We start from the raw sequence: 11,833 nt of genomic DNA, 5'->3' as shown, positions 1-11,833 counted from the left end.
TTGGAAGACTGGAAAAAGTGAAAAGGGTTAAAAACTTAAAAGAGAAAGGAACAGAAAACAAAAAAAAAAAAAAAAAAAATAAAAACAGAAAAAAAAACTAATTGCCCTCACGCAGGATCGAACTACGGACCTTCAGTTTACAAGACTGACGCTCTACCACTGAGCTATAAGGGCTTACTTGTTACCATTTAATGCTGTTTTAATTATAACCGGATATGTTCGACATATGCAGCCCCATTGACTAGTAAAGAGTTTTGGTTTGTAAATAAGAGATCGGACTCAGCCAAAATGGAGCTTTAATGCACCCTGCTTGTGAAAGTTAGGAGAAACTTTCCGAAAGTGGCACCATCGAATAATGACTTAGCTCGGCTCATTTCATCAAAACTCAGATTTTTTTTTTCTTCTACCCACTCATTGACTCATTCATATGCCAGTGAGAATTGAACTCATAACCTTTACAATGTTGCATTTATAACTTACCAACAGGTCACAGCTCACCGACATCAAAACTTAGATATGTACCCCTTTTAAGTACTATATGCTTTTATTTTATTTTTTTAAGTTTTTGTTGGCGTCTTAAATAGAGTTTCAGATTGACTGATGCAGATTATCGGTTGTTTAGCCAATTGAGAAGTCCTAAAACTACATTATATGCACATTGTCCGTTGTTTAGCCAATTGAACCAAGCTGATGCTAGAGCATGTCCTACATATAAGCGGAGCTAATCCGAATTTAAGCTAAGCTTAAGCTCATTTCACAACTGGTTCGACCCAACTTGTGCCGGGGGTTGGTAAGTGTTAGGCTCGGTGGAATTTAGCACCACAAAACTCCACCCGGCATGTAACATCATCTGTATTGAGCTAAAATGCAGTTGAGGTCTCCAGTAGTTTGCCCTATAATAGATATAAGGTAATTTTGTGTCATGCATAGACACATCAGAAAATAACCTGCTTCATTCCCAACTTTGAATTGAAGAATTTAAAGCAATATTAAATCATAGTTGATTAATTTACACAATAACAGAAGGACATGAATTTCTCCATAAGCCTTCAGTTTTTGTTTGGTCTAATTTCCATGCTTGAGCACAATTATAATGTACAAGTACAACAGACAATAAATTAGGCCAGCAATATTTTAAGCACCTATGGATCAGCTTTGCCTGCAACTGCCTCATCATCACTGGAGGCATATTCATCTTCACTCAGCTCTTCATCACTGGATTTCTCTTCTTGGGCAGCTCCTATATCTTCTGGCTTTGCGTATTTCTCACAGAACTCTGCAAAGTACAATTTTACGACAATAATAAGCAAAATATCTACTAAAAATTAACATAAAGCAGAATGCGATACACGGTGTCAGGGAACAAATTTAAGTAGGAATGTCAAAAACCGGTCATATTATAACCTATTACCTGGTTGTGCAAGCTCATAAACCTATAAGGGACTACTAAAGAATTAAAGATGAACAAAAGGAGTTTATAAGAGGATGTTTGTATGCATGACACAGAAGTATAACTCAACTGCAACCTACTTATCCTCATATCCGATCAAACGCCGATTCTATAGATCTCTGATTTGCTACAACTTCAACAAGACCAACAAGACATGAAATTTTGAGCTCCTATACTATTTTTAAAACCAAAATGTGACTTCCAAGACATCAACGGCAGGGACTTCAGAAATTCTATTCAAGTCAATATTCTCTTCACCTGTCCTTCGTAATGGGATGATTAGTTTCAAACAGTATATTTGTATTCCACCTCTCTGTTATTTTACAAGTCAAGCTTCAGAGAAGAAACTTCTCTGAAGAAACCTATTTTCAGAAGCAAATAGGTGGAAATATAATTCAAGCTTCACAAAGATTAAAGTTGGTTGCTGGTTACAAGTCAGTCCAAGTCCTAAAGGGTTAAATGAAAAAATGTCCCAAGCCTTGACATACAATTAGTGGTTTCAACTTTCAACTGAAATAAACCTTGACATGCAAACACCTTCAGTCTAAAATTCATTTACTTGTCCAAAACTACCTTAGAGCTAACTTTAGAATAATTTTAAATCAGCATGTTCCACCAATTACATAAAAAATTGTATGTTTAACATCACAAGATTCATGACTTTCAAACACTTTGTTAGAGCAACTGTCCAGTTCAGATTTCAAAATTCCAACTAGTCCTCCAACTAAGGCATATAAGTGGACAACCAACACAAGAACAAAGAACAAAGACAAAATCCAGAGCATGCCATGCAGACGATATTAAAGAAGATCAATGTATACTTATGTTACAAAGTGGCATATGATTATTACCTTTTACTCTTTGCTCATAAGCAGTCCGATCACGCATCATCAGAGCAGCAGCTTCTCCGTTCAAGGGATCCGATGGATTTGGATATAAAAGAAGTTGTGGAAGAAAGACTTCAAAGACATTAACCAGATCTGTAAAAAGGTTAAGAAATTAAAGAAGTAATTCCTAGTCTCCTCAATGTTGCAGTAGCCATAAACTAAGAAAAACTACAAAGTACAATGGAATTGAAATGTCTTTGGTCTCCACATAAATCATATCCGGTCTACATTTACAAGAAACGTGTATAGGCCTACCAAACATGGGACTCCAAGTCTGGTTGATAACATCTAAACAAACTGATCCCGACCTGGAACTCAAAAAAGCATCATTAGACAGACTTAAACACAAATTTTGCACTATGTTCACGTTTAATAAAGCAATTAGTAATCAACTAAAGCCAAAATAGATAATTGTCAGATCTGCAACTCACATTTCATCTACATTTGGGTGGTAGATCTTGTTGACAAAGCCTATAGATGGAGATTTATAAGGATAAGCATCTGGTAGCTCCACCCGTATCCTCCACACACCTCCCTGATAAGGACCTGCCACATTGCATCGAAGAAAAGGGAAAACAAGAAAAAGAAAAGACCCACCCTTTATTCAATTTCCAAAATATCAGTACCTACAAAACTTCAGCCTGTTGAACAAAACCAGTAAACAAAATACTTGCAGCCCATTTACACACAAGTAGTGGACAAAAATCCGACTTTGAATTCTAAAACCAAATCCCATTCGATATTATCTATGCAAACAAACATTAATAGTCAAACTAGTTAGTTCAATAAACTTCATAAATTTTCATACTTCAATCCAAAACCACAGCTGTATGAAATAAAGGTAAATCTAAAGAGACTAAAATCCAAAGCAACTTCAAAGGGTCAACACACAAAAATACAGATTCAGAAAATGGATAAAAACCCACCACAGATAACATCATAATCTAATCAAGAACACACACAACTCAGTACAGAGTGAGGAAAAAAAAAAAACCAAAACAAAATCATATATATGGGTTTAGATGAATTACTCTCTTTGGGTCCATTGAAATCCACAAAAAACTCCTGCATGCCATCATTGATCATCTCCACCTTGTAATCACTCATCATCCTGGTAGTCCAGAACAGCCAAAACCAATAAGAAAGCAACACCAAAACCAAAAATCAATATCACAATCATAAAAAGAAAACAACACAAGATAAAAGATTTAATCTTTTTGAGAAGATATACAGTTTCATCAAATCCATCTCCCGGCGTTTGCTCGGCGACGACATTTTTCCGGCGCGTTTTTTGGGTTGTGGGGAGATGAGCTGTGAGCCTTTCTGTTCACAAAAGAATTCGGACACAAATGAGAGAAATACGAAGGCAACTATATATACGTGAGCTCGCACAAGACGGCTACTCTGCAGTAAATGCTGCCCCGCAGTAAATTTCTCAAGTTTACTCCTAGATTTCCTCGAGTCATATTTTTTTTTTTTTTTTTAATTCGTATGGGTGTGATTGACATTAATGTTAGTTTGTATGTAGTCATCTTATTGTCATTGTGTCTTCATCTTAATTTACCTTTACCACATTCTGAGAAATTATAAGGTAAGATTGTTTTACGTGTCCGGAATAATTTTATTGGTTCACATGGTGTCATGTTGATGTTAATTTATTCGATTTGTTTTATTTATATCTTCGTTATATATTTTCAGCTAAAAAGATAGCGTTAATTTATTTGCTAGAAATTACGTACGTGTCGAATTTGTTGACTGAACAATAATTACTCTTAAGTTCGCTGAATTTAAATTAGATTTTTTTTTTCTTTTGCTTTGTCGTTAAATGTCATTAAACCTTGAACAAAAAGAAGATTTTGTGCGTTTCACATAGCAATGGCATGAATTGGCAGCCACTATAAATCGTGCAGGGCCAAAAATTAGTGAAAGATGACCCGTTTGATTTAATAAAAGCATGGATTTGGATAACAACTTTAATGATGGTGTATGTATTTGATTATTTTTGTGAATTGTGCTGTCCATTTGATAAAGATTTTCATTAATAATTGTGTGCATAATATCGGATATGCATTCTTTATGTGTCAAATCACCTTTTTAGATGTTTCTATCTCTCTTATTGCTTCTCCTCACTTACTTAAACTAGAGGTAAAAACGTAGAAAATTTACATTATGTGCATGTAAAGAAGATGAGGTGACAATATTAACAGAATAATTCTTAGGTTCACCCCTAGGATGAATGCTCCATACTTTTACTTAATAAATTTATAATTGAAAAGTTCATATTGTTAATAAGCCTTCAAAAATCATCTATGTAAAAAATCAATCGAATCATAAATTATTTAATTATCTAATTGAATCAAACAAATAGATAGTTCTAAGAACACTTACTACTATTATAATGAACCGTCCATATATTTGATAGAAATGAATAACTAAAAGTTTTTCAATATGATTGTTTTTTTTATAGAGCTAATATTGTATTATGTTATACAACATGAATAGTTGGATTATAAAATTATAAAGTTATTATGCCTCAATCGCAAGATATGGTAAATATGCTCATTCACCGAAAGGAGTGAACTAAGAAGTTAAACTAAGAGTCACCAGGTTAAGAAAATCTATGTTCTTGGTTGACCATTGAAGATAAGGGTATCTAATCCCTACAATGCAACCCCATAAATGGATGGCTTGGATTATATGCCACTCCCACCTTATGTAAAAGATTGCGTAAGGTCTAACTTATTTTCTTGAAGATGATGAGTAGGTATAGAGAATTTACCGAGTTGAAAAATGAGTATTGAAGTTGATGTGAATTTAGGCGTGCGTTTAGGCTGTAGAGGACTAGTGTCCATGTACTTAGAAGTTAGAATTCTGTTTTAGATATCAATATTCAAATGTTTTTGTTTAAAAAAATAATTAGCGGTGCGTTTGGTTAAGAAAATTATGAAATCTATAGGAATTTATAAATGATGGAATCTTTAATTCCATCAATCTAAAATTCCATTAATTGCAATTTCTGTTGTTTGGTTGTAACCATTTAGGATTTGAAATGTGTAATAAATTAAGAAAGTTTAAAACAAATAAAAAAATAAAATAGAAAAAAAACTTGTTTTGGAAATGAAAATTGAATACTGCAAGAGAATTCGTAAATGACACCTATTTTGGTGGAAATTGAAGTGGGGAATTTAAATGATGAATTCCTTCGTTTTTTTTCACATAGAAATTTAAAATTTCCAGTTTGATAATGCCAAACGAGGGAATTAGCTTGTAGGAATTATGAAATCCTCACTTTCAATTAAACTCCATCATATTTTCCCTCATCCAAACACACTCTAGATGTATTCGAAAAAGTAAATTTGAAGATAAGATTTTGTTTTGTGTTCCAAAACATAACGCATGATGCACTATCTACTAATCTGGCTTTGAACATATAAAGTTTTCATGTTTTAACATTTCGTGTGTAGTTAAATATTTTTTTAATTTTTTTTTACCCACATATAATGATTTTTAAATGGGGAAATGATCATTTACCCAATTTTAGTTTAAAAATTGCCCACTTACCCGAACACTGTAAGGGATTACCCACTTATCCAAACACTCTAAGAGATTATTTCCCTAATACCCAATTTTTTTATTTTTCTTTTATTATTTATTTTTGGGACAATTTTGCCCTCTCCTTCTTTGTTACTTAGAGAGAGAAGGATCAGAGACCTTACCGGACTCCGGTGACCAGTGGCCGACCGCAGACTTCGGTGACGGGACTCCGGCGACCGGTGACCAGAATCAAGAATCCGGCTACCGGACTGGTAACCGGATTCTGGCATTTGATTTTATTACCCCCCAATAATACCTAGTAATCATATTATTGCCCCTCAATAATCATATTATTGTCCTCCAATAAACATATTATTGCTCTCCAATAAACTTGTTATTGGGGATCAATGATTAGTGAAAAATGAAGATTTTTTGAATTTTGAAAGCTTTCGGAGGTTTATCCAAATAAATAATTTTATTATTGCCCTTGCCTTCCAATAATCTTATTATTGCTCTCCAATAATCATATTATTGCCCTCAAGTGAATTGCATAAACTCCCAAAACCAAAATGAATACACTACAGACACAATTGATCAACTTATATGTTCAATTGTACACGTTCACTTTTTTCTTTTTCTTTTTTTCCCTTCCCCGCTCTGGAAGCTCACAGTATACCAAAAAAAAAAGTGTTCTGGGCACCCTCTGGAGAATGAGGCCGGTGTAGGAGTGGCCGGGGCGTGGTTTGTAAGGGGAGCGGAGTCCATATCCAGTGCTCCGATCTTGGGGCTGGCTGGGGAGACCATGACGGTTGAGATCGTCTCTGATGGCAGACATCCAAGTCGAGAGTATCGACGTCGAAGCCGGCGTCGAACTAGTGATCGAAGACATGGCCGGGGGCGTTGACATGGGTTCCGGTGTGGGTGAGGAGCTTCATCTCGGAGTTGTTAGCAATGGTGTCGTTCTTCATGCTGTTGGGGAGCCAGAGGAACTGGCCGACACCGTTGATGGAGTCGAAGATTCGATCAAACGCAGGCATGTCGGGGCTGTAGTGGTGGCTCCGTGGCTAATGTCGAAGATTCGGCCGTTTCCATGGACTTCGCGGCGAGGGGGATCAGGTTGGTAGCAGTGGCGTCGAAGGAGACGTCGACGGGGGTGGTGCCCGGAATGGAAGGGTAGGCTGTGGTGGGGTGGGAGAGGGTGGCCTAAAGGGAGAAGAGGAGAAGGAGAAGGATTGGATTCATGGCGAGAGAGAGAGAGAGAGAGAGAGAGAGAGAGAGAGAGAGAGAGAGAGAGAGAGAGAGAGAGAGAGAGAGAGAGAGAGAGAGAGAGAGAGAGAGTATGAGGGCAATACTGTTAATATATGTTAGATTTGATAAATGAGGTTAAAAAATTCTTAGTGGAATAAGTGGACAATATTTAGACTAAAATTGGGTAATTAGTCACGGCCCCATTTTTAAACACTTCTTAAACTTCAGACAAAAAAAAAAAACTTCTTAAATAACAGAACTCAAAACTCATTACGCAATAAAATTTATGTCACTAGACCAAATGATTGTGGGAGACCAACACGTCTCTATTTGAGCTGAGGCTAGGGCAAAAACAATTAGCACTTGAGGTTCATCTCGCTCCCAACAAGAAAATTTTCTGAATACGCCATTGATCCCACAATGCCTATGAACAAATGTGCATTGCGGCAGCACCATCAATATAGACTTCGTGAGCATTTGGCAACCCTTTGATGGGAATCAGTACTTGCTTACCTGTGCAAGAAAGAGCTGATTCGTATATCTCCTACACAATATTGTATCGACCGCACACCCAGAAGTCCCATAGTTGGGGCCTCTAGGAACATAACCAAGCAACTCGGCTCAGATTGCAGTGCCATTATAATAAACTCTGCTATGTAAATTCATCGACGCTAGTCTAATGTCTACAAGACCGGGACACCGGGAACCAAAATGATTATGGCAAAGACATATCCACATCTCCGAAATATGAGAAGCGCGCAAAAGGATAACAACTGCAGCACAATATCCACATTTCTAAAAACCTTAAAGAAACTACAACTTAAACCACTGTATAGTCTCCCCTCATTTTCCCTATAAAAGGTTGTATCTAAAGTCCCAAAACCTGGTATTGGAAAAACTATTCAAGATGCAGCCATTCAAAACAGTAGCATGGTTTTCTAAAAGCAGAACTGAAGACACTTCAGCAGCACCAACAGCATTCTTCAGCGCATTACACAAAATCTACCTTCTGGCCACATCACGAATCCCTCCAGGTCTGCTTCCGCTACCATTGCACCACCGTTTGCAAAGTTGTATAAAACATGCAGTGGTGTAAACCACTGGTCTGATTTTCTGACTCCTATACAGCATTTTTATCATCCAAGTCGTCACACTGCTTATTCTGGGAACAGGCCAGAAAATTGGAGCCTGAAACTTTGACTGCCTCGTGCCCAAAACCCTCACTTAAAGACACAAAATCTGTTTCGTCATCATCGCTATCTATATTTTTAGGAGTTACACGGTTCTGATAACTTCTTCGCTTAACAAGAAACACGTTGAAGTAATAGCTCACCAAGTTTTCCCTAGTTTTTCTGGGAAACCACTTGGACGCACTATTCCAAAATAAAGGATACTTTGACTGTACCAAGGTCTTGAATCTCTTTTCCTCTTCAGCTGTCCACTGAAGAGAAATTTCCTCTCCCATACGATCAAACCTCCAGTGATAGAACAAGGAACCAAGTTCTTTCTTCAGTTTCATCCTAGCCTCAGCAATGTGAAATCTATGACATGTAACAGAACCTGGAAGCTGACAGCCACAGGAATCTGGTCTTCCTCGGCCAATGATATCTGTTTCAACAAGGGAATTGTCTTCTTCACATTGCAAGGGCCATACCCTTGTGCCTAGCCATTTACTATCACTTTCTGAGGCCACATCAGTCCATTCAGGAACATCAGCTTGAGAGAGAGGGCCCACAGAAACATACTTTTCACGGGATTCATCATCGTCAGATGGGATAACCGATCTATGTGGAGAGGCTAAATCAACTTCCATAGGTTCTTGCTCCTTAGAATCGTCATGCAACACCATGTGAGGACTTATCAAATTACTCTGAGTTGGCGGCAAAGAATTGCAACAAGTGCACGAGCGAGATTTAGTAGACTGAGGAATCCTTCCTCTGCATCTTAACCTCTCTGAGGAATGGTGACCAGCAGCAATAGTATCTTCATACATCAAAGGATGCATCCTTAGTTTCTTCTGCAAGTTTAAACCATGCAATGTTTATAAATTTTTCTAGTTTATTATCTAATTATTGTCATATATCAAGATTTACAGTTCCACCCCAAAAATATGCAAGAGAACTCAAATACTCCAACTCCAATATTTAATCATCAATCACCAGTATCAGGTATTGTCATAGAACAATCCATATCGTAAAGTTCCAGTGAAACTAACGACCAAACATGTGACAAATTGGACACACCAAGTACCTTAGAGCTTTCCTCTCTATTGGCTGTTCCCCTATCTTTTCTTTTTCCTTGGCAGGAAGAAGTGAGGAAACTAAAGAGGTGACAAAGAAGATACACAATCAAAATCAAATGTCTTAATACTGGGCTGTATTAGCACGACATATATGCTGGGAGTATCCAAGATTCTAAGGACAATTTCAAATATAGTTACATGCAAAAGTATATAAAGAAAAAGAAAAAAAGTGTAACAATGAACCTTAATAAGAAACAGACAAGGGAAAAAGAAAGTTATAAATGCATAAGAGAAAAAAAGGTAAAGAAACGTGGCTAGACGAAATCGAAGAACTTGAAACACTGGACCGAGGAGATGAAATGTGGCTCAATCAAGTTGGGTCGAACTCTGAGCTATAAGAGCTCTAAGGAAGTAGGAAGTCAATAAAAAAAGAGACTGGATCAGGAAGCTCCAGAGGTTTGTAACAATTCTAGTATTATGCAGACCAGATATCACTTAGAAGAGTCCAAGTCACATACAAGTACAATGCCCTATTAATGATTAAACCAAGTGATCTAGTTGCATTTAGATGAATAATAATATCATAAGATGGGAGTTAACTTCATTCAAGAAGTACTAGTATGGTAGAGACAATAGCATCTTATTATAGGGCTTTGATTATAGATCATAACATCAATAACTTATAAACCCTAAACAGAATCAAAAGCAACAGCTTTTTCTTTTTCACATCATTGGTAAAAGGTACAGATAAAAGAGAGTGGCACTCACGCTTGAAAGATTTACTGTGCTATGCATCAAAAATGGCAATTGGCTGTTCTCCAGAAGCGAGAAGAAAAAAAACACAATATATAAATAAATGTACCTGCTGGAGTAATTCTTCAGTCTTTGGAGTAATATCTCTTCTTAGCATCAATGCATCCCTTGCTTTAATTGCCTGGAACCAGAACTCGTTGCCTTCATGCTTGTTCCACTTAGCTGGCCCTGGTATCACTCCAATTGAAGCATCACCAACTTGTGTTGCTGTCTGGATTACCCAATTCAGCATTCCTGATAAGGATTCTCGTCGCTTTCTTTTACGATCGATTTCTTTATTATCGACACTGGAGGGTAATATCAAAGTACCATTTTGATCATCATTACAAACATTTTCGTCGTCATCACCATTGCAAGTTCCAGTACCTGAATGCATTGTACATGCATCTTTGGTATCTGATAAACTATATTCAATCTTCCCATTTTGGTCAGATTCCAAATGAACCAGTCCATCACCATTGTCCTTCTGCTCTGTCCCGTCCAACAACAAACCTCTAAACTCTCTCTCTAGCTCCAAAGACAACAAATGAGAAGTCCCATACCTTCCAGACTCCCCATTTCCCAAGCTCCTACTCGTACAACTCTCCCTAAACCATATCTCCAACTCGTTCAAATACTTGGAGTAGATCAATTTTACAGAAGCCGCCGTTGCTCCACCATCCAACAAGCCCAATTCTTTGGACACAAAAGACCACAGCCTCTTGTTCGAAACCAAATCATACCCACCTTTATCTCTCACAACACAGAACAATTTGAACAAATCCACATGTTGCCTATCACCAAAAACTGCAGGCACAGGCCTAACAACACCTCTATCACCAATATCCTTGAGAAAAACAGATAGAACCTGATCAAATGTACATCTCTGCCTACCCCTATAATCATCATCAACACATTCTACACCATGTTTTACAGTATCAACCTTATGATCATCATCATCATCACCGCCACATTCTACACCATCTTTTACAGATTCAATACCACTACCAAGACTATCACCATTAATTGGATTAGCATCAGTAATCTCAGCCAAATCTAACACGGACCCATTTGTCGAAACTGACCATCCTGCCATTAACTTAGATTTGACTCTTGAAAAACCAAGAAAGAAAATAAAGACTCCCCCTTTCTCAATGATCAAGGACGAAAGATGATATTTTGGGCAGAGGGTATGAGACCCTTTGCCCTGTTTTCTTTGTAGAATGGTTGAGGAACGTTGTTTATTACCTGAGCATTTTTGGGTCCTCAGCCATTTTTTCTTGTTTTTGCTTGGCAAAACCACCGAATGGTAATTTACAGAGCTGCAGAGGACACAGAGAAGACAAAGCCGAGGTTGAAGCTGATGGGTTGTTTGAAAATGATTGATGAGCTGGTGCTCTAGTACAACAAGGTGGCTCAAATTTTATTTAGACAAAGAAATCAGAAATGAGCAGAGAGAGGAAAACCAGTGTCTATGAAAAAGAAGGAGAAAATGAAATCTGCTTGAAATCCATGGAAAAAGAAAAGAAATAAACCAATCTTTTTAGTGATTTTCTAATTAAATTTAGTGGAGATAAAGGTTTTTTTTTTAATTTTTTTTAATCAGGCCACCACAAAGGTGAAATTTTTGGGCCTCTGCAATCTCATTTTAGATTTCTCCACTCACTCGAAGAGACGATC

At 37.1% G+C, this 11,833-nt stretch overlaps 2 protein-coding genes and 1 non-coding gene across 3 annotated transcripts; all 3 read right to left on the bottom strand.

Moving 5' to 3' along the window:
- Positions 1-102: 102 nt before the first annotated feature.
- TRNAT-UGU lies at positions 103-174 on the bottom strand. The gene has a single exon. It is a non-coding gene; the product is annotated as a tRNA-Thr (tRNA).
- A 769-nt stretch (positions 175-943) lies between these two features.
- On the bottom strand, positions 944-3,726 carry LOC112175234 (ubiquitin-conjugating enzyme E2 5). Its single transcript, XM_024312893.2, has 6 exons — positions 3,569-3,726; positions 3,369-3,448; positions 2,769-2,883; positions 2,593-2,645; positions 2,302-2,430; positions 944-1,276 (listed from the first exon to the last, which is right to left on the bottom strand). Exons 1-6 carry the CDS (start codon positions 3,610-3,612, stop codon positions 1,143-1,145), a joined length of 555 nt encoding a protein of 184 aa, XP_024168661.1. The 5' UTR covers positions 3,613-3,726; the 3' UTR covers positions 944-1,142.
- A 3,644-nt stretch (positions 3,727-7,370) lies between these two features.
- Positions 7,371-11,661, bottom strand: LOC112179556 (AT-rich interactive domain-containing protein 2). Its single transcript, XM_024318014.2, has 2 exons — positions 10,224-11,661; positions 7,371-9,136 (listed from the first exon to the last, which is right to left on the bottom strand). The coding sequence occupies exons 1-2, from the start codon at positions 11,247-11,249 to the stop codon at positions 8,240-8,242; spliced, it is 1,923 nt and encodes a 640-aa protein (XP_024173782.1). The 5' UTR covers positions 11,250-11,661; the 3' UTR covers positions 7,371-8,239.
- Positions 11,662-11,833: the final 172 nt, after the last annotated feature.

Source organism: Rosa chinensis, chromosome 7 (assembly GCF_002994745.2).
Source record: "Rosa chinensis cultivar Old Blush chromosome 7, RchiOBHm-V2, whole genome shotgun sequence".
Classification (NCBI taxonomy): domain Eukaryota; kingdom Viridiplantae; phylum Streptophyta; class Magnoliopsida; order Rosales; family Rosaceae; genus Rosa; species Rosa chinensis.
Note: the sequence above shows the minus strand (reverse complement) of the source record. Positions and strands in the feature narration are given on the sequence as shown.